General features: G+C 22.9%; 6 protein-coding genes across 6 annotated transcripts; 2 read left to right on the forward strand and 4 right to left on the reverse strand. All coding sequences in view use genetic code 6, as the record gives it.

Annotated features, from left to right (window-relative positions):
* Window positions 1-235: 235 nt before the first annotated feature.
* Window positions 236-6,702, reverse strand: TTHERM_01099230 (transmembrane protein, putative; the record flags this gene model as incomplete). The annotated part of the gene is made up of 11 exons (XM_001030339.2): window positions 236-387; window positions 439-1,579; window positions 1,640-2,039; window positions 2,100-2,686; window positions 2,800-3,678; window positions 3,737-4,501; window positions 4,555-4,927; window positions 5,012-5,643; window positions 5,697-5,830; window positions 6,009-6,343; window positions 6,419-6,702. The coding sequence occupies 11 exons, from the start codon at window positions 6,700-6,702 to the stop codon at window positions 236-238; spliced, it is 5,682 nt and encodes a 1,893-aa protein (XP_001030339.2).
* Window positions 6,703-7,444: 742 nt separating this feature from the next.
* TTHERM_01099240 (Rab-family small GTPase) lies at window positions 7,445-8,089 on the reverse strand (the record flags this gene model as incomplete). The annotated part of the gene is made up of 1 exon (XM_001030340.1): window positions 7,445-8,089. One exon carries the CDS (start codon window positions 8,087-8,089, stop codon window positions 7,445-7,447), a length of 645 nt encoding a protein of 214 aa, XP_001030340.1.
* An 859-nt stretch (window positions 8,090-8,948) lies between these two features.
* Window positions 8,949-14,940, reverse strand: TTHERM_01099250 (cation channel family transporter; the record flags this gene model as incomplete). Its single annotated transcript, XM_001030341.2, has 13 exons — window positions 8,949-9,558; window positions 9,611-9,870; window positions 9,926-10,595; window positions 10,651-11,698; window positions 11,780-12,076; window positions 12,233-12,948; window positions 13,159-13,244; window positions 13,301-13,401; window positions 13,463-13,553; window positions 13,614-13,789; window positions 13,862-14,239; window positions 14,299-14,425; window positions 14,515-14,940. 13 exons carry the CDS (start codon window positions 14,938-14,940, stop codon window positions 8,949-8,951), a joined length of 4,986 nt encoding a protein of 1,661 aa, XP_001030341.2.
* An 806-nt stretch (window positions 14,941-15,746) lies between these two features.
* TTHERM_01099270 (hypothetical protein) lies at window positions 15,747-16,926 on the forward strand (the record flags this gene model as incomplete). The annotated part of the gene is made up of 6 exons (XM_001030343.2): window positions 15,747-15,881; window positions 15,969-16,032; window positions 16,095-16,348; window positions 16,411-16,537; window positions 16,601-16,819; window positions 16,880-16,926. 6 exons carry the CDS (start codon window positions 15,747-15,749, stop codon window positions 16,924-16,926), a joined length of 846 nt encoding a protein of 281 aa, XP_001030343.2.
* A 1,204-nt stretch (window positions 16,927-18,130) lies between these two features.
* Window positions 18,131-19,090, forward strand: TTHERM_01099280 (transmembrane protein, putative; the record flags this gene model as incomplete). The annotated part of the gene is made up of 1 exon (XM_001030344.3): window positions 18,131-19,090. Exon 1 carries the CDS (start codon window positions 18,254-18,256, stop codon window positions 19,088-19,090), a length of 837 nt encoding a protein of 278 aa, XP_001030344.2. The 5' UTR covers window positions 18,131-18,253.
* Window positions 19,091-20,934: 1,844 nt separating this feature from the next.
* On the reverse strand, window positions 20,935-22,567 carry TTHERM_01099290 (hypothetical protein; the record flags this gene model as incomplete). The annotated part of the gene is made up of 6 exons (XM_001030345.2): window positions 20,935-20,971; window positions 21,110-21,200; window positions 21,253-21,733; window positions 21,800-21,838; window positions 22,014-22,402; window positions 22,456-22,567. 6 exons carry the CDS (start codon window positions 22,565-22,567, stop codon window positions 20,935-20,937), a joined length of 1,149 nt encoding a protein of 382 aa, XP_001030345.2.
* Window positions 22,568-22,849: the final 282 nt, after the last annotated feature.

Below are 22,849 nucleotides of genomic sequence, written 5' to 3' on the forward strand. Positions count from 1 at the left end.
AAAAAGAAAATTAAAACAGTAAATTTTTCAATTAAATTTAGATATTTGATTAAATAAAATATTGATGATTTAAATTATTTATATAAAAAAGTGGTTAACTTATTTAAAATCTTTTTAAAATGCTAAAAGCTAATTAATTATGAAAAATAATTCTATAAATTTTGTCAAATTTATTCTTTGCATACATAAAGAATAGTAAATTAATATTTATGATAACTATAGCACTTAATTTTGATCATGGATTGGATTGTTCAACATTTTCTTGGATATCTTACTACTCTCTATAGGATACCTCAAATTAAATTCTTTTTTTAGTCAAGTTGTAACGACGGTAAAGATATATTCCTAACAAAATCATGCTTATGCCAATTACAATAGTTAAAATAACTTTTTATAAAAAATAATTAATTTAAAAAAAAGTTTTAAAAAATTAATTACTTATTGTGTGTTGTAAGCTTTCATCAGTATCAGAGGATTATGGAGGCATGCTGATATCATCTACAAAGAAATTTTTGTCGATATTAGTAATTTGATAATCTACTTCATTATACCATACACTATTTTTATCAATATTACCATATATATTAGGATTTATTTATGCCTTTATTGTTGAATAGAAGTCTTATTATTCTTCAAACTTTTAGAATTAATTCTTAAAATTCTTAGCATCAAGCTCATAATAAAATAATTTTTTTTCTTCATCAATTTTGACCTAATCTTGATTAAGTTTCAAATAAAAATGGACACTATTTTCATTTTTAGCATATTATTGAGAAAATATACAGTTCATATTTGGTTATACTAGCTCAAAAGCCCTTTTTTTCAGTATAACTAAATAAAATTACGTATTTTTAATGACTTTATTCGTATCATCAAAATGAATAGAACCTGTAAGCATATCCCAATAGACATATATTTAATTCTATATTCTTTGCATTTCCACTAGCCCAGTTATTGACTAAACCTTAAAACTAGGAGAATTAGAGTTACTAATTATATAGCTCAAGATAAGATATCTTAACTGCTTATTTAACTAATTTTAGGGACGACTCAATTTTAAATAAATCTTTTGATTATCTTTTAATTAAATTGTAAACTATGATTTTTATTTACTTTACTATTTAATTTCTAAATCATATTTTCCTTATTCAAAATTTTCTAAGCTTTAAGAGCCCTTCAAGCGTATATCACCATTATCACAACTAGTTAAATCTATTAATAGATAGGATTTTTCTTTGGCTTAATTAGGAACATCTAAGATATGAGTTGCAAATTCCTAATTTTCATAAAATCTGTTTGGAATGAAGCTTTAATAGTACTCAATTTCATTTTAAGGAGTTGCTAACAGCGGTATTTATGAGCCATGATACTTCATTAAATAAATAGCTACAGCGACTTGCAAATTTTCAATTCTATCATCTGTTCTATTAAGTTTAATGAAAATATTAGATACCTTTTGAGAATCAAGATTTGGTTCGTATATCTAATCTATTTCGTAATAATATTTATGTTTTTAGATTTAAATTGTTTGTAAGCTTTTATCCTCTTTAGAAACTAATATTTGAGCATCTTCCAATTACTTTTAATAATTCAAAATAGTTAAATTAATATTTAAAGTAAATAAAACAACAAAATTTACTTTAGAAATATCTTGTATGTAAATGATTAATCGAGAGTCCTTAAAGGTCATATTAGATCCTGTTATAATGATATTGGAATTATAATTTAAAATTTCAGCAACAGACTATAATTAAGAAATGTCTTTAGGTGTATTGGCAACATATAGAGCAATATAAATATAGCAGCTTTCTTAATTGCAGTTAAACACATCTAAGTAAACAAAATTTTTATTTTTAAGTGTCTCAGGTTTAATTTCAATCCACTTGAAATTCAAAATACTATTTTAAATTTCATAAATATTTTAATCCTTTGGCCAAAGAGAGATGTCTACAGATCCACTATATTACTGAACTCTCAAAATAAAATTATTTGAAAGTTAAAAATCATCACTGACGATATAAGGCAGACTTATCTAGAACCTAAATTTATTAAAATAAAATTACTATTTTTATTTATCTAAGAAACAAAAAAATAAATACCTTTATTTCTTATTTTTCATAATTGGGTATATAATCGTCTAGTCAGATATTATAGAAATGTTTTAATTATCGAAATCAAAAGACTCTTAGAGTATTTCATTTAATAAGAAATCAAAAGAGATATATCTATCATTATTCGACTTAAAGGTTAAAACAACTGTGCAAACTACTTTATCACCACAAATATCTTAGTACTAATATTTTTGAGATTTTGATTCAATTCTTTTTAAATTTGGATTTTCGACTATACATCCTCTTAAGTAATCACTATTACAGTGATATATAGCCATACTAAGAACTCCATCGTTAGTGATGTCATTTTTGAATTAATCTTAAACCGAAATGGAAAGATCGAATCCAGAATTTCTGTACCTATCTGCATGAAACACAAAAGATTTCTATGAAGTAATTTATACTGAATAAGTTTCTCTAAATTAAACTTATTAAATTTGATTAGTATTCCAAATAAATTTAAACCTAGCTTTATATCCTTCACTTCCATAGACACCTACAATATAATATCCACCTTTAGCAGGAATATATTCTATTTGATCAAATCTTCCTGGTTCTAAATTGGATGATTAGCACTAAAATATTTTAAAGTAATTTGAAATATTTATTAATTTAAATTTAATTATTTGATAACTTAAGTTATTTTTAAATCCTATTTAATTGACAAATAATAAAATATTTATTTTACTTGATTGCAGTTCGTTTCTGTTGGTCTAAATGATGAATAATTTTTTGAATAGTATGAAACCAAATTTATATCAAACATGCTCTAAATAGCAACAGCATTAAATGTTATTACTGCGAAATCTTAAGGTAAATATATTTTAAAGTATTTGTATTGATTATGAGATACAAAACTAGCTATTTCTGATGATTCAAGATGAGTTAAATCTATTATATCACTCACTACTTATATCACTAATTAAGAATTTTATTTTATCTTTTTAACATTTTTGGCGAATGCTGTTATAAGAACTACACACTTTGGCTTGCAAATAAACTCTGCAGAAGATATATTAATCATTGATGATTATTTTTCTCTTATTTCATTATCACTATTATCTATGAGACTTCTTTACTCAACCTCAGAAAGAGTAGGAAAAGATTTTTGCCACGAGCTAGGCTTGCTCATATTAGGGTTAGAAGTATCTAGTATTACGTATTTAACGTTCAAGTTGCCATGCTCTAATGTTGTGATAACCTATATGTCTTGGTCAAAATTATTTGGGTTTACATAGAAATTAAAGGTATAAAATTCTGTATCTTTAGTTTCATCTACAGGTAGAGGATAATAATTGATTGATCCATCCTTTAAATTGAGATTTTATGTCTTTAGTTACTTATTGAATCTTATAAGGTATATTTCAGTTGGGAGAGAATACATTTCTTATGTATATTTCTACTAAGCCTATTCAGACATTTATATAGATCCATATAAAAAGCATTCATTATTTTATTCAACTTTTTAAGTACATTCTTGATTGAATGGATAAAATATCTAAATGCTACTCTCACTCATAGAATTTGTTTGATATGTTACCGACGAGTCATTTTGGTGAACCTTATCCTAATTTATAGATAAAAATAATTTAATTATTTTACAATTAGATATTATTTGAATTTACTCCTGAGATTTCCATGAAAAGACCAGTATGAGCGGAAGTGTATGCAACTGCAACTACATAATCATCATAAGTTACTGCAAATTTAAAAAATTTCGTTTCATCTGGCTTTATGTATGTTTATATTGGATAATTTTCATATAAGGTAGTTATTTAAGATTAATTAGAATATTCAATAGTAAACTGAGCTTGATCTCTGTTAGTTAATTTTTGAATTCTAACTCTAAATCCTTTAAATTGACTTTTTTACTAAACATTCTTTACATGAAGAATCAATGAATTATATTAGGTTTTGTAAACTGTTTCACCGCTATTATCATCAGGGAGTGTGTAGTTTTATTAATTTGAGCTTAGTAAAGGCCAAGCATCAATATGGAATTCACCTTTTAAAGGATTTATACTCACAACAGGGTCACTATCTGTCTCGAATATGTCGAAGTAAACATAGCTGTTTGTGGGATCAAAAACATACTTTTAAGGGATATCATTTTTAAGGACCATAGAGATTAATGAAGAATTTGGATCATTATTTCCATTTTCATCTTTCTAAAACCTTTCAATATAAACAGAAATTGTATAAATTGAATTAGAAAAGCCATAAACGCTCATGTAAAAGTTAATGCTCTGCTAATTTTATTAAAGGAGTTCTTCTACACTATAAGAAATGACGTTAGAACAAAAGCAGGCAATACGCTCAGTTTCTCTAAAATTAGGTTTTGTGTGATACCTGGAAACTAGCAATTCCATAATACCGCTAATAGGAGTAACCTTTTATTTTTATAAAATTTTTAATTTCTATTTGATTAAAAAATTATTTTTACTTAAAAATAGACTTTTTTTATTCCTTCTAATGAAACAAGGCTATAAGAGTAATAATTAAATTATTCCAAACCAATTTGTTAGTAAAGGGGATTATTCTCTAATAATTACACGCTTTTACTTTGGTATTAAACCAGTAAGCTATAATGAATTTCTTAAGTAGGAGAATTGTTTTAGAGTGCAGGATTAGAGAAAACAGTGATTAAATATTAACAATAAATGCTATTTGAGTTTTCGCAGTTAGCAACAGAGTGTTAGAAAGTAATAAAATCATTTCCTAACTCTTTGGATAAGCCTATAAAATCTGATTTGTTATCTTGATTAATATTTTCAAGTTCTTTTCTAGTAGCTCTGCAACTTTTAGTGTCTTTGCATCTTTTAATTATTTGAATGATTTTAAATTTTAGATTATTCGAAAAAAATGAATATTTTGTTAAAAAATTAAAAATTATCAAATACTTTTTAATGTATAAATCAGGATTTCCGTTTTTAGCAAACAAGCTCACTTATACAGTTTCTTGTGTGTATTTATCCATTTAAAGAAGATAATTAACTATTTAGTTATCTTCTATGTAGCCATTTTCAGAAATAGAAGGATAAATGCTGAGTATAATATCTTCATCTCTAAACTAGTCTCTAATAGAGAATTCTAAAGCAAAAGCAGCACAAACTCTGGCATAAACTAATATGTATAGTTTATTACATTACTTTTGATATTTTTAAAATTCTTAAGCACTTATAATTAGACTTTCTTCCCCATTTGAGTCACTGACCCATTTAGCTTAATCAAGAGAATTTAAGCTTAAAGGCTAATCACAATCTATATACATATCAGGATTACCCTATTAAACTAATAAATTTATCAAAAGTGTTTAGTCTATTTTGTTTGTGTTAGCATCTCTATGCATAACTCCTGTATCTAATTCATAAATCAAGTAGCGGCCAACTGGGATAGCATCGTACAATGTTTTTTGTTTGTCACTATTAAGATTAAATTTCAGCTTTACAGGTTCATTTGTATCCTTTCTGCAAAGTAGATTTACAGTAGTATTTGTTTATCCAATTATTAGCATAGTATAATTGATACCAGTCTTTTTTTTATATTATTTATTTACTTTATTGTATAAAAAATAAATAAACTTACCCTAAATGTTGGCTGATATTTAAAAGACGTGAATGTCTCTCCATAACTTGAGCTATAAATACCCCATAGACTTCTAGAGTTAGAAGGGGTTTCATTTCCAAACATAACATACAACTTTATTGCTTCAGTTAAATCTAAATTTTAATATTATTATTTAAAATAAATGTTAAAAAATTAATTAAAATAGTTTAAAAATTTTTATTTGAAACAATTAACAATTTATTTTTAAATATTGAAATCAATCAATTTATTTAATTATTTAAAGTAAATTTAAAATATTAAAATAAGGAGATAATATTTCATTTTTATTACTTTAACGTGAAACTGGGTCTACTATGGCTGAAAAAGTGAAATGTTCAATAGATTCATCGGGAGGGACATATATTTTTACCACTTATTGAGATTATTAATGAGTTTCGCCAGGGGCGCCCAGGAAAAGTACAGTATCTTAGTTCCATTAAATAATTTACTCTGTACGATGTTGGAGTCTAGCTTCAAAAGTAAAATTGCAATGAGGCTAGTAACTGAATAGTGTGATATATATTTCTTTAGCTCCTTATAACCAATTTGGTGCTATATAACATATTTCTAATCCAGAGTGCCAGCATCTGTAATCAGCATTATCTGGAGTAGGAAATTGTATTGTCCTTTTAAATTAAAAAGATTGATAAGCAAATATAAAATTTAAGAGAAAGAATTAAAATATTAAATATGTGTGATACCTACTAACAAAAACATCAGGATCAGACTTAAAATCGTTAGGTCTTGCTATAAGTAGTAGATCGTTTTCTATATCAAAATCTCCTTCAAATGTATACTTCAAATAAATTGTTTAATTAAAACGGGTTCCATTGAAGAAATATTATTTTTCCTTGTTCAGTTCTAATATCTAATGAACTTTTTCGTCTGTATCAAACGGTTCGCCACATAAAGTGCTTTGAGCTAGAACTGCTAGCAAAATGAATGATATATAGATTAATTTTTAAAATTTTAACCTAGATTTCATTTGTAAATTTAAAGATTATCCTTAATACTTGTTTTTATTCCTAATACCCTTTTATTTAATTCTAATTTTTATTAATAATAAAATCTAATTTTTTAAAAAACTATATTTAAATATTTATATATACTTTTCAGTCCGTCCGGTTTATCTAATCTCCCATAATTGATTAGATGGTTAAAATATGTAAATAATTATAAAACAAGGAAAGTCTCCTAATTTATAAAAAATTAGAATTTTCTTAATTACAAAGATTTATTTATTTAAAAATTTTAAATTTCATTCAACTTTAATTGAAATTATTTTTAAATAATAATTTTAATTTTATTATTGAAAAAAAAAAAAATAATTATTTTTAATTAAGATTTTTGTTGTTGTGATTAATTAACAAGACTATTAAATGAAGAAAATTAATGTAAATATTATTTTAGATTGTGTTGAAAGATTATGGTAAATAAATTATCATTAATCTCTAAGTTAAGCATTTTAAATTAAATATTCCAGTAATAAATAAAATATTGACATAATTGATATACTGCTCATAAATTTTAATTTGATTACTTCTCATCTATCTCTAAAATTATATCAAAATTTTGATATCTTTTACTTGATTTAATTCGTCTAAAAAATTAGTTGTTAGTTTAAGATACAAAGAAAGAAAAAATAAAAAATATCTCAAATATAATAAACAAACATGACGTTGATAATAATTTAATTCAATAATATTAATTATAGCTGATAATATTGCTCAGCATTTGCAACCACTTTCTCCCATTTCACGAGAGGGTTGATTTTGGACTGAACTTGGTTATTTTTAAGTGTTATTACTAATAGCAACAGGCTAAGTACCTTGAGGTAATTATTAAGCCTATTTCTTCTTATTAGTAATTTCTAATAAATGACTTTCAAAAATTTAACCTAAGTTTGCTCCGTTGAGGGCAGATGTTTCAAAGAAGCTTAAATTATTTTATTTAGCAAAATTTTATCCTTGCTCAGTGCTAACCATACGACTAGATTCTAAATCAGTTTTATTACCTATTAATGTGATTACTACATCTGGTTCAGCTTATAATTTAATATCTTGAAGCCATTGTTAAAGGTTTGTGAATGAAGGTGTTTAAGTAATATCATAGACTAAAATAGCTCCAACAGCCTTTCTGTAGTTTGTTGCCATTAAAGATCTATACTTTTCTTAACCAGCGGTATCCCATAAGTTAGCTTTTACTAATTTTCCATCAGGGAGAGTAATAGGTTTTGTTTTAAATTCCTAGCCTAAAGTTGGTTCAACATTTTTTGGGTATTAGTTCTTAATGTATTTACTAAAGATGCAAGTCTTACCTACACTAGAGTCACCAACTAAAATAATCTTGTATGAAGGAGTGGGTTCTTCCATTTTAACTTATTTTACTTTTATATATTTGTTTATTTTTTTCTGTAATTTTAATTAAATTAATATTTGAAAGTATCTTGCGCAAATTATTTGCTGATTTATACTTCTATGATGTTAAAAACTAAAAATGATATATATCTTCAACTACAATTATACATAATTATATAAATAAATGAGTTCCAGCGCATGAAGGATAGATATTTAGAAACTCATTTGTTAAATGTACTAATTCTATCAATAACTTGTTATTTTATTTTTTTGCGTGTTGAATAAAAATTTTAAGGTTAGACCTTATTTTCTACAGTAATTCGAAAGTCTCATTTTACCATAAACTGCAAATCTATCTATCTATCTGTATTTGTACAAAAAAATGATAATTTTATAACTGATTATTTCTTTTTTTTAAGAAATTTTAAAAACCCAAATAAATATCTTTTAAAAGAGTAAAGTTACATTTTTATGTAATAAAATATAATTAATTTGAGGTATGCGATAACAATATGATTTTATTTATACTGTTTTTGTTTTTTTTCTTTCACAAATTTTTCCATATCTCCTAATAACAAATCATTTTCTATTTAACTTTTATTTTTGTCTTCAGAAAAGTACAAATAAATAACTCAATATTTTTGAAATTTATTCAGAAAATAAATAAATACATTAAATGAAACAAAGAAACAAACAAACGCAATAAAATTTTTTGATAATCAACTAGAACTAAACGATTGCATTTTAAAAGAAATTATACAAATGATAAAATTAATTTTTAATATTCTTGAGTTAAAAATAAATATGATAAACATGTACTGGTTTAAAAACAAAAGAGATCTTTCATTTTAAAAAACAAAAGGAGTAAACATTTTCAATGATTTTCTTTTTTTTTAAATAGTTTAAAAATACCCTTCTTGCTTTTTTGTTCCTATTTCATTTTTTTCTTCTTATTTTCATTGATTTCTTCTGCAATTATGTTATTTTCTTAAATAATTTGATCTAAATAATTCTTTGAGAATACCTTTTGATTGATTACCTCAGAAACCTTTAAGTGTAAATTAACTTAATATAGGTTAATTAAATCTTGTATGCTTTGTATCATTTCAACAAGAAATCCCATCGGTAATGTACTTTACTCATTAATCTTGTCTTTATCTTATGTCTATTTTTACTTGATTTCATTCAAGTTTATATTTTTAGGATTTTATTTAGCTCTTTTGCGTACTTATTCTGTTTCAATTTGGTTAAATATGTTACTAAATATTCCCTATTTTTTTTTATTATTATTATCTATATCCTAATCTTCCTCTTATTATTATTCATCAGATTCTCCTACGTAAGACAAAACTACCATCATAACCTTTTTACAATAAATTTAGACTGATGTAGGAATATCTGGATATAATTTTTTGTTAGATTGACTTGTTAAAGAAACAACTTTGTCTTCATTTTTATTTTAGCTACAAATTGTGAAGAAGTCGCTTTTAATATTAAAAATAATTTTAGGTATTCATTAAATAATAAATTTTTTACAATATAGATTTTTATGGGTTGATATTAAGAAATGGATGATCATTGTCAATACACTTAGCACATATCCTCATTTATTCATATGACTTATGAATCAAATTCTAAAGTACTTAATTTTAGTTAATTTAAAAGAAATCTCTGCTTATGTAGATATCATCTTTTTTGAATACTTTTTCATAGAAAGTCCAAGGTCCTTATCCTAGTAGGCAAGGATAAATGTTTCTATTCATTTCTTTAAAGCAAATCCAATTTCCAAAAGAATCCTATTTAATATTTTTTTAGAAAATTATCTTTTTATTTTTGTGTAAAACTAATTACCTAAAATACAAATTTAACTAAACTTCCTTTTCTTAGTAAAATGTTGGAGAGATTTTTTTCAAAATTTATAAGTACATTGAAAAAAAACAAGCAATCTAAAGTTTTGTGCCTTAAAATTCTTTGTAGGTTATAAATAATATAGCTTTCATATTTAAGAATAGGTGATATTTTTACTTCATGGAAAGCGTTGAAATAGCTTCCATAAGTAAATTAAAAATAATCAATTTCTAATTTCTTAATCATGTCCATATTTGAATCACTTAAAAGAGCTTTTTTCATCATATATTAAAAGTTAAGAGATTAATTTGCATCTTCTTTAGTCACTGAGTTTGATTTAAAGTTTGAAAAATCCTAATCTTCATCTTAAATATAATCATTAACTTACTTTTGGTAAGCTTTTATTGTTTCTTCATCTTCTGACATGATATATAGCTCATTCAAATCTAATGGATTTTCTTTTTTTTAATCTGGTTTTTCTTTTTTTTTATTTTTCTACAATCTTTTTAGATATTCCAATGGTTTAATTCTTTTTTTCATCCAATAAACTTATTCATTTGTTATTTTGTTAATATCTTCGTTTTCTTATGGAATGTCTTCAGATATATCATTTTGAGTTATAGAATTTAAATTTGTATAGCTTTTTTAAGGTGCAATTTAATCAGGTGCTTCACTATAAATTAAATAAAAATAAAAATTTTTAGTGAAAACAAAAATAAAGATTGTACCTTAACATGTAAGGACCTTCAATTTAAGATTTCATTAAGCTCTCACTTTTTAATGGCTGTTAAGAAATAGAGGAGTCTTGGCGGTCTAAAAAAGATTTATCTCCTATAGATTTATTTATTAAAGCAAAAGATACATTTTTAGAGAAACATGATTCACTCTCTAATTTTGTTTTTTAATGCTTTAGCTGAGGTTAAGCAGAGTTTTAATTATCATTTATTATCTCTTTACTCTATTTTTTTATCTATTAGTTATTTTACTAAAGATCGTCAAAACTAATATCAATTTTATTAAGATTTTTATTTATAATAGCGTTTTAACTATTTTTCATCAATACTTAGGATTGTATATCAAACAAATTTTCACTATTTCTTCTTCTTTTTTAAGAAGATAATTTCTTGTTCATGCAGCTTATTTGCTTGCCAAAATTTTTATCTAAGTTTTCAATTGAGGAAGGAGGATTTTTTAAATTTTAAGAAAAGTAGTCTTATTTCTATAGCATTTTATCTAGAAAGTTATCTTTTGATTTTTAAGGGGAATTTTTTATTTATTTAGTCAAATAAATCATATTTCTATTTTCACTTATGCTTGTGCGTTCATTAATAATTTCTTTTTCGTTGTTGCTTTCTTCAGTAAAATTTTTGTAAACAGATTGAATAAGCTTTGGGCTATGAGGAATTTGTCCTTCGTTGTAAATAATGCTATTATTATGAGAGAGATGTTATAAATTTCTAAGTACTTTTTCATATAAAAGAATTCCCTTTATATCGGAAGATATTTTTTAACTGGGAGCAGAAGTTTTTTAATTATTGTTTTCGTTTTAAAGATTATTTAATTCAAGTTCTTTTAAAAAATTATGGGTTTTAAATTAAGTGTTAGATTATAAATTTTCCTTTTTTAAAAGATCTTCTTAATTGTTGCTGCTTAAATTTACCATATTATTAAAATCCTTTTACTCTTAAGCTAAATTTTGATTGTTTAGTAATTCATTTTTTAATTCTATTTCTTTTAATTCTTAGTTTACTACAGTAAATACTTCCCAAACAATTCCTATATTTAATTTAAAAAAAAATATTATTAAAACAAATGTGAGAAAAAGTAATTAATTATATATTTTATTTATTTTTTTACCTTTGACTAGAGAGAGCAATATGAAGTTTTAAATAAAGTCATAAGAAATAAATAAAATATTAGCTTAAACGGGAATATCAAATTTGTATGCAATATCATAAATATAAGAGCTCCAGTTTGCTTCAATCATAATTTAAAAGTATATTAACATAGCCCCATAAAAATTATTAAAATCAGCATATCCTTAATCATAAGGAGAGTTTTAATTGTAGTTAAAAGTATTTGTATTAAAATTATCAAGTCCAATATAGGTGTAAATGTAATAAACGACTAAAATAATAGGAATTAATCTTACGACTTTTATTATAAAAAGTAAAATAAATTTTTAAGAAAATTAGATTAAATAAGTATATTTATAGTAAAAAGAGAAAGCAGCTTAGTTTCACTTAATTAAAAAATAAATAAACAAATCTGATAAATATCATAGTTCAATTTTGCTAATAAAAATTTTACCGATTGGAAGACACATGAAAATTTTTATCAATAAATCTTTTACTTAATAGAAGAGCTCAAAACCTGCTAACAAAATACTTAAAAATTTGATTGAACGAAGTGCTTTAAATATTCTAAATACTCTATTTATCTTAGTTAAACGAAGAAGCTTTGTAGCTTTTGCTGATTTCGTATTTTGTAAAAAAGAAAGTGTTGTAGAAAGAACTATGTTTAAAAATGACATTACAACCATAAAAAAGTCAAAACAATTCCAAGAATCCTCAAAATATTTCTCGATTCCAATTCCTATTACCTTTATCAAAAATTCTAACAAGTAGGCATAAAAAAAATAGTCATCTATCTAATCCATTAAGCTTTAAGTTGATTAATTATCAGAGGTCATACTTATAAACAATATAGCACAATTTATTATTAGTATTAGAAGCATTGAAACATCAAAAATAGGGCTTCTAGCAATTTTTTTACAGTAAAACTTTTAGTTCATTTTTTATCTAAAAATGTCCCAAGATTTGTAATCTTTAAATGCTGGGACTTAAAAACGAGGATTTTTTTCCATAACATCTATAATTTCAAAGAATTCATTCAATGAAAGAGATTGAGTTTAATTTGTATCCAAAATACAGTGTAATTATTTTATTTTTTTTAAAAAGCTCTTTTTCTTCAGATACAAATTACTCATAAATTCAGAAAAAATTTTAATATCTATATATTTTTAACTGAAAATAAAAAATTTTAAATAAATAAAATATTAAGTTTGCTAGTAAATAAGTAAGTAATTAAGTAGTAATAAATTAAGCAAATTAGTAATTAATTAAATGAATAAACAAATATTTAAGAAAGTAAGAATATTGAAAAAATATTTTAATTAAATAAAATTATTTTTTATTTTATGTTTTGTAGGATATTTATTAATTTAAAAAATTTACTTATTAAAATCTAAAGATATAAAGCATGAAAGAAGTGCTTCTCTCTATTTAAATCTATCTAGTATGACAAGCTTACTTCTATGCATCTATTTAAGAATAAAAGTTTCTTTTATTAATAAAATATATTTTATAAAAAATATACCCTAAAAGAATTGTAAACAACAGATACTGGAATAGGAATGAATAAAAGACATAGGAGAGTTCCATAAGATACAAAATACACAGAGAAGATTGGTGAGTAAGCTTTTATTTAATAGTAAATTAACGTAAAAAAAATGAATTCACTTCTGAATAAAAGAATTACTATAAGCAGGTATCATCAAAGTTGGATAGCTATCAAAGCTAATCAAGGAGTATAAGTTACTAGCTGCTGAAAATAGATTACTGAAATTACTCTTTTAGATAATATTAATTAATATTAGAATAGTAAATAATTAAATGAATAATCAATCTACTGAATAGGAATCATATTGAACTGAGCCATCTAAATTTCCAATAAATCTCCATCCTACAATGGCAATAAAAAGAGTCAAAAATGCAATAAATACTACCAACTATAAAATTTGCTTTAGAGATTTCAAAATACTAACGAATATTCTCCTCAACTCATATGAATAATAAAATATTAAAACTTTTAAATATTTTAATTTATAAAAATATTTTCAACTTTATATGTGTAAAGAGGTTTTAATAATTAATTTACATGGCCTGATAAATCTAGAAAATCTGTAAGTCAGTTGAGGAAACGAAGAATGAAATATTATTTCGTCTAATAGAAGAATTAAGACAACAATAATCTTTGTTGAAAACTTAAAGTTTTTGAAATAATGCTGTAAGAGATTCTTATCTTTATCATGGTACCTATGAAAAACTTCTAATATAATGTCTAGCCATATAAAACCTTATATAATAGTTTCTACAGCTAAAAGAATTGAATTATCATTGAAATCCTTCACAAATCTGTTTGGAGGCTCAATAAATGAGCAAAATGGATATAAAAAAGCTAGAGTTGATAAAAACATCTACCAAGACGAAGATGTTTGCCAAAAGTAAATAAAAGGGATCAAACGATTTTCATGCACTATTTAAATATTTAACTATGTTATTTTAAATCAAACAAAATTTCAATTTAGCATTTACATTCAATATCATGCCTGACTGGCCTAATATTAATAGCATCTTAAAAATGCCTAATCGCTTTTTATATCCTTTCAGTTCTAGATAATTACTCTAATGCAAAAAATAAGCTTGAGAGTTTATTTTAATCCTAATATTATAAAAAGTGTTTGAAGCAACAATAAGTTATTTCTATTTATTTTAAATAGTAATAATCAAAATAATAAATAGGTATTCTACTTCTTTTAGACTGTTTTTAGAGTCATTCCTGCTAATCTAGGTTTTCTTTTTCTTAGACTTGCCTTGCATCATACCTATTATGCCTCCTCTAAAAATTGTTCTTACCTTATTATTTACTTTGATAATATTTTATTCATCTATAGCACGATTATCATTTTCATCGTTTTTTTATGATCTAATCTAATAACTTGATGGGTTTTGCAATATCGCATTTTAAGATTTTGGTTTTAGTGATGAGGTATTTTGAGTTGGGCTATTATATTTATTATTTCTTTCTATTTTTGAGTTTCTATAAGTGTTAGTAGCACTACTTTCATTCAGCAATTTATTTTTCTATTTAGTATTAGTTTTCTAATTTAAGCTTTGAACATAATCTATTTATGGCTCTTAGCTGTTCTTACTTATTTCTTGCTGATTCTATTACATATATAATCTGCTAAAAGTATAATAAACGCAAATAGGATAAAAAACAGTTATGATATATTATCTTTTCAAATGACTCTTATTGCTGTTACTTGTTCTTATACACTAATTACTTAAATAAACCTAGAAATATAGCTTGATTCAATTTGTAAATAAACTTCAAATTATTTATATTAACAGATGAATTAGTTGATTAATTAAGATAAAAATTATAATCTTATAATTAATCTTATATTACATTTAAATTTAAAAAAAACATTTAAACTAATACTAAAGTAAAAAAAAGTAATTAAATATTTACTTAATGAATGAATGGTTTTTACTTTTATTCTAACTTTTACAAATTTATTTGTGTTTAAAAGTAGAATATTTGACTAAAAAAAAAATTTATTTTTTTTGTATTTTTTGTAAATTTTTATGGAAATTGTAATTAAAAACAACTTATTATAAATAGATTCTAAAAATGTTCTTCACAAATAGTTATTTTAAACAAAAATTCTATTTCAGTTTAAAAAAAACTAAAGCAATTAAGTATTAAATTATTCTTAAAGCATACAAAATAAATTCTAAACTAAAATAAAAAGCTATAAAATAATGACAAAAACATTTCAATTTAAATAAAAAATAAATTGCTGTTTATTAATAGTATTTTCTTTGTTTTAATTATTTTTTTTTAATATATCAAAGCAATTTTTTTTTTTTGATATTTTTTGTTAGATTTAAATAGTTAAACACATATTTATATATAACTAAGTGTCTTTCAAAATCAATCAAAGAATGATTCTAACATTATTTACATTGTAATTAAAATGAGATAAGAGGAATTTTTGTTTCTAATTGAAGAAATTGGAGTTTCATTACGTCTTTCTTAAAATGCAATTGCGTTAATAATAGAATATTATTAGCTCTTGACAAATTCAGAAAGCAATAGATTTAAATCTGAAGTAAACCTTTGTTTTCGTGACTTTTTTATTTAAGAATTTAGAAATATCATCACAAAGTTTTATTAAAAAATATGATGTTTAAAAAAGATAGTTATTGGAGCTTGTATTTTTTTGGTTTCAAAAACTCGTGAAGAAAATAAAAAAATAAGAGGTATATTTAAAATGAGCATTAGAGAATATATTTATTTATATATTTTTTTAATATTATAACAGATATAATAAATATGTGCTTTGTTGTAACTAGATTATACAGACATGCAAATTAGCTAAAAGCTGCAGAAAAAGAAAGGTTAAAATAGCAAGCTTTAATGCAAATGCAATAAAACTAAGGAAGTGATATTGATACAATGGAAGATTAACAAGATAGTTAGCAAAATGAAACTGAATATATAAAATTAAATTTTTTATATGAAATGGAAAGAAGCTCTATAGAAGAATCTTTTGCTCCTACTTTTACTTTGGAAATAGTAATTGATTAGATTAATATTTTTTAAGATAGATAGATATATAAAACTATTATTAAATATAGTATTCTTAGATAAAAAATGAAATATTACAATGCGAGCAGCATCTTCTCCGCCTAATTAATTATAATCTCTTGACTAAAAAAATGTCCTTTACAGAAATAGTTTTGAATTACTTACATATATTTTAATGTACAAATTTATTTACTTTAATTAGCCACTAACTTAATTAAAAATGTATTATCTAATTTAAAGTTGAAAAGAATGTTTCTCAATATATACTAAATCTATCTAATGATACTCAATATGTAGATCTATAGAGTTTCTCTGAAATTGAAATGGCTAAAAGCTGCATTTATTTAGCCTTAGACCTAATCAAATATTAGCAGATTTAAGATTTGCATATTGAAGAAAAATTCTATGATTTCTAATGGTGGAAAGAATTTATGCTTATTAGTAAAGAAAGATTGTTAGGTAAATATTTTTTAAAAAAACCTAGCATACAAACATATATTAACTTCAATTTATTTTTAGAATTTTCAGAAATAATGTTATAATATTATAACTAAATCAACTCATGAAGTGACATATAATTACCAAAGATTTCTAACAATACTTTATGACAGATTTATAACCTCAGCTTATAGATAACTTTATTATTTTCCTTTTGTTTTGCTTGGTTATAACTTTAAAAAACTAAGATATTATTTGCTTCTTTATTTTTCAACTTAAATATCCTAACAAAATAAAAAAATTTATAGTAATCCTACCTGCGTATTTTATATTAACATTATTTTTTAGTATTTCATTTTTTTAATAAACCAAAATTACTTTAAAATTTATGACATTAGTTCATTCTTTTATATTTACAATTATGAATATAATCAAAAATATTTTGCTAACATAAATAAAAATATTAATCTAAAGTTATCTTTTTAGGCGATATTTTATCTCTTAATCCATCGTTTATCTGATTTTTAAATTATTTATTTTGAAAGTAATCTGCAATCAAAAATAAGAGAAATACTTTACATCTACCCATATAAATGTCCTATTTCCTACACTTACTATTATTTTTTATTTCAAAGTAAAAAGACCTTTTTAATTTTTCTTTTTAAACTGTTTTGTAAAAATTATTAAATATATAAAAGATAAATGAAAGTATGAGTCCCAAAATTAGAAATAATTCTGATTTTAAATTAAGAATTTTAATTTGAAGTGTAAAAAATTAGTTAAGCTATAATAATACTATTACAAAGCTTTAAAAAATAAAGCATACTATTTCAGTCAGGATCATAATTTTAATACATTTACACTTAAAATCTTTAATTATTATATAATAAAAATAATTTCTTTACCATTATTAATTATTAAAATGATCAAAAAATTTGTTATTTTTTGGAATTTTTAGGTTATGATTACTATACAAATAAAAAATAAATAATTTTATAAATGACAAGAAGATAAAATAAAATGCTTAAATTAATATCATCTAAACATATTTTTATAAATATAAAATAAACAATAAAAAAAATAATTACTAAAACATTTGGATATGTCAAAAAAATGGTTTAATATCTTTTAATTCATTTTCTTTTCATTTTTAGATAAATATTTTTTTATCTTTATTTTTTTTCTATATTTTACTATTAAATGAAAAAATAATTGTGTTGATGTAAACAAATCCAACATTCACTAGTTTCAGTCTAGCAAACAATTGCTTATTTATTAATAATTGGTAAGTTTTTAGTGAATACTATCTTAGAATAAATTCAAAATAACAAGAAAAAAATTTTTAATAAAAAAACTAAAGATTAGATAAAGCTAATTGTAAAAAAAATATAAACTGAATAACCTTTTTATAAGTAGGAACTAACTAGTTATATAAAACTGGAGAGTAATTAACAGATGAGAATAATATCTTTCTTAACTGGGGTAAATATTATATTACTTTGTTTTAACCTAATGATTATTATAAATTACTTCATAGATTTAACAGCTATTTGTTCGGGAGGTTGCTTCATTGACCATTTTTTTAAAAATTAATTAAGAGTTCTATTTTTTCTATTTATTGTTGATTGTTTTCTATTGCTTTTATACTTTAAGGCTTCTCTTCACATAAAAAAATTAAATTAAGCTGCAACTGAGTATACGTTAATTACTTAGAGTAGGTTTATATACAGAACATTAAAAACAATAACAATGCTTGTTTTAGTCTAAATAATCTTACTTATCATAACTAATATTTAGTAAAAAAATGAAGCAGATGAACTCTAGAGTATTGATTGCTCAAATAATACAGATGCTGACTAATGCTCATTTGTAAGTGCAAACCATTCAGTGATTACTACTGGAAAAATATTGATGATAGTTTTTATAGTTTTACATGCAATTTTGTTTATTTGTGGATATAGAATGCTTTATATTCCTTCTTAAAGAGTTTAATAAAATTCAGAAGATAGAAGTTCTGAATTAAATAATAACTAAGTAAATAATAACTAAATAAATAATAACTAAATAAATAATATCTAAATAAATAGTATCTAAATAAATAATATATAATAGTAAAAGCATGTAAATGCTATTGTAGCTCTACCTACATAAGATTAAGAAAGAAATTTGATATAAGGATAAAATTTAGATTAAATGCCTCCAAACGGAATATTTTCTTATAAGCCATCTTAAAATCAAAATCAATAGAAATAGTAAAATCAATTATAAATTGGAGAAGCCGTTTTATTATGATAATTTAGAGATTTTGTTTTTATTTTATTATTAATAAATCTTTTAAAATTTATCATATTAATTAATTTACCTAAATAAATAAATAAATAAATAAATAACAAACAAAGAAATATATTAACAGGATTTCAATATATAGTCAATTATAATTAAAATCCATAAATAATACCTTTTATTGATACAATATTTCAATCAAGAGCATATATGTTTTAATGATCCAAATTTAATTATCATATTATTATTTTCTGTATATTTTACATAATAATTTAATAATTTACTTAATAAAATATGTATGATTTTGAATATTCAAAAGTTAAATTTAGGTTATTAAAAAAATATAATAGATATTCTATTCATTGTTTTGCTAATTTAATTTATTTGAGTGTATCTATATTTTGTTAAAAACATTCATTTGCTTAATTAAGTATGAGATTATTTGATATTAAATTGTGATTGATGTTAGTTCAAAACTTTTGTTTTTCTTAGTATTATCTCCATTTAAGCATATCTTAGGCAGTCCTATAGGTTAGCATAAAATAGGTCTTCTTTGAATTATTAGCTTAAAAAATTATTACTCTTACTTACTTTTTTATTTATATTGTGAACTTAAAATTTTATTTTTTTCCATAAATCAATCACATGTTATTTGGTTATTATATTAAAAAGTGTCTTATCAACTTTTATATGTAATTTATCTAATAAATTTAATATCAGAGGATAAAAGAATAGCTTTATTTTAGTCAAATATTCCTTTAGTATTATTTGTATTACTTAAACTGCCAAACATATGTTAAGTATTAAAATCAAAAGAAGGCAAAGTATGCTTACAGCATAAATTTAGAACTCTTATGCTATTAGTCCTAGCATAATTATTAAAATAGAGTAATAAGAGCAAGTTAGATTAAGATTATTTAACCTTTAACAAGATAGAGGTTTGACTATAAATAAAAAGAAGTTTGAATTATTATTTAAAAAAATATATTAATGAAAGTGTTTTACATTTTTATAATAGCATTGAGTAAACTAATATAGTAATAGCACATAAAATGTACATAAGGGGATTAAAGTCTCCATAAAATTTCAAAAAGAAGGCTATTAAAATATTCTTTGCTATTTAAATAATCTCCCAGTAATACTAATTTATTTCATAGCCTTCATATAAGAAACCTAACAAAGTGAGTTATTTTAGTTTATTCAAATTAAATTAATTTTTAAATAAAAAATATAGTAATAGAAGAGGTATAATTATAGCCCATACAAATAAAAAAGGAAATAAGATATAAAGAGCGCTTTTTAGGTGCTCATCATTGCATTCATACTATGGGTAATCAAGTACATAACTTCTTTAACCAATTTTTCTGCAAGAAATCTTTTGAATTTTTTGTAATAAAAGTTTAAATAACTTATTTGATTAAAAATAATAATTTACACTACCAAGCAGCTATTAAATAATCCCTGAAAGATTTTAATAATAAATTAAAACCAATCCTGTAATTAAATGATATAAATGGAATCTTCTTTTCATATATAAGCAAAAAATTCTATAAAAGCCAAAGAACATTAAGCAAATAATTACTAACTAAATCTAGCCTATTAAAAATTTAGCATACAAAAACTGCAATCCAAAAAATTTTGCAATTTAAACGTATAAGCAATCTAAATTTGTTTAACTCAATTAAGAAGGAGAACCAAAAATAACTATAAAATTGCCTAAGCTTCTTGGTATAGGTATATTCATATTTACTATTATGGATATTAGCTGAAAATAGTTTATCAAAATCTTTATAATTGTGCTTGAAATATGAGATTTCTTTGCAACATAGATTTTTAAAATTTTAAAATACTCATCAACTACTTGTTACTTGAACTAATTTATTGTTGAATCTGTAATATAAATGCAAAATATCAAGCTGTAAAAAATTATGCCTGTAAACATCAAAATCGAATATTTAAAATCTTATTAGCAGCTTTTTAAAAATAAAAAATATAATTATTTATATCAAAGAAAAATTTTTAAATTACCTAACACACTGATTATTTCCTATTTTTTAATATCTTTAACCCCAATATTGATTTTCTATATCACAATCATCGCAAATAGGTCCAATGTACCCTTATATGTTTTAAGTTTCATCTTAAAATAAAATTAAAATAAAAAAAATTACCTTCAGCACACTGTTAGTTTGTATTGACTAAATTTACTCCTGCTTAACTTTCAATGCAACTATTTTTGTTTTAATTACAAGCCAAAATATTTGAAGAAGTTGAGTTTTCTCTCCAAAATCCCTTTTTAAGCAAAATTGTTTGATATTTACAATAATAGGCTGAATCTGGACATTTAATACAATGCTAATTAGGTTGTGTGTTATAATAACCTTCTAAACAAGGAGAACAATAGTCTAGAATGGTTTAAAATTTTTAAAGCTCGTACCCAGGATTGCATTCATTTTTTATTTTTATTTTAAGAAAGGCATAATATTTTGAGGAATAATTAGAAATTTGCAGAGAATCAGAAATATTTTAGTAAAGGGGAATTTAAATAATATCGCTGGAAAATACTAATTCTACTTCACTATTAAACTAACCATACACACTTATCAAGTTATTTAAATTAAATGTTCCATTATTTTATCTGAATGAATAAAGCTATGTGTATAAATTAGAATTTAATTGAATATTTAAGTTTATTTATTTCAATTAATCATTAAAAACCTCTCCATTTTGATTGATTACTTCAACAATTACAGAGTCCTTTTTAAGAATTAAAAATAAAAATATTTATTTTATTTTATTCACCCAAAAATATACAATTTAATTAAAAAAAACTGTATACAAGTCATTTTATTTTATTTTGGAAAATATGGTTAAGGGCATTACTCTTAATTATTAAAAATTATCTAAGAAAATCTATTTAAAAAATATTTACCTGAAATTTGCCAGTTGTGTGAGAATAAATAAAATTCTAGTAATCTACTTATATATGATTAATAATTATTTAGATACCTGCTCCGTATCCTACTAGATCTTTTCCAAATATGTTGGCTTAATTTTAATTGATAGTGTTATTAGTGTAAAAGTATTGAGGAAACAAGCCTTAAACTGAATAGTATGCTCCTGCTATACTTGCTTAGTTTTGAAAAATATTATTCTTTAATAAAACCACTTAGTTATTAAATAATTATTAAGCTATTTAATTATTAGAAATATTATGTAATAAAGCTCCACCATATAAATAGGCTTTATTATTAGAAAATGAGCAGTTTTAAATTAAAGCAGAGCTCTCTTCTATATATAATCCACCTCCATTATTATAAGCTATGTTTTGAGTGAAATTGCTCTATTCAACTTCTAAATGATAATTTTTTTACTTAGATTATTGAAGAGGCTTAAAGTAAACTCCTCCTCCGTTTAAAACTATATTGTTTTAGAAACTGCTATAATAAATTTAAGCTTAAGAAGACTAAATAAACAAATTACCATTCTAGCAGTATTGACAAACGTTTTAAAAAAATGTAGAATCAATGATCAAAATTTATTCAGCATCAAAACTAACAACCGAATTTATGGATTTATCAAAAATTGTAAAATTATTTGGAAGTATTTAGTTTTAGAAGTATGTTGAATTTTGAATTAGAATATTTTTTATACCAAAAAAGCTAATTATCTATTAATAGGAAATTACTTAGCTATAAAAACCTAAAATATGATTCACAATTATAGTATTCGTTATTTAATATAAGCTTTAGAAATCAACAATATCTA

The sequence above is a fragment of the Tetrahymena thermophila genome (assembly GCF_000189635.1).
Source record: "Tetrahymena thermophila SB210 genomic scaffold scf_8254544, whole genome shotgun sequence".
Classification (NCBI taxonomy): domain Eukaryota; phylum Ciliophora; class Oligohymenophorea; order Hymenostomatida; family Tetrahymenidae; genus Tetrahymena; species Tetrahymena thermophila.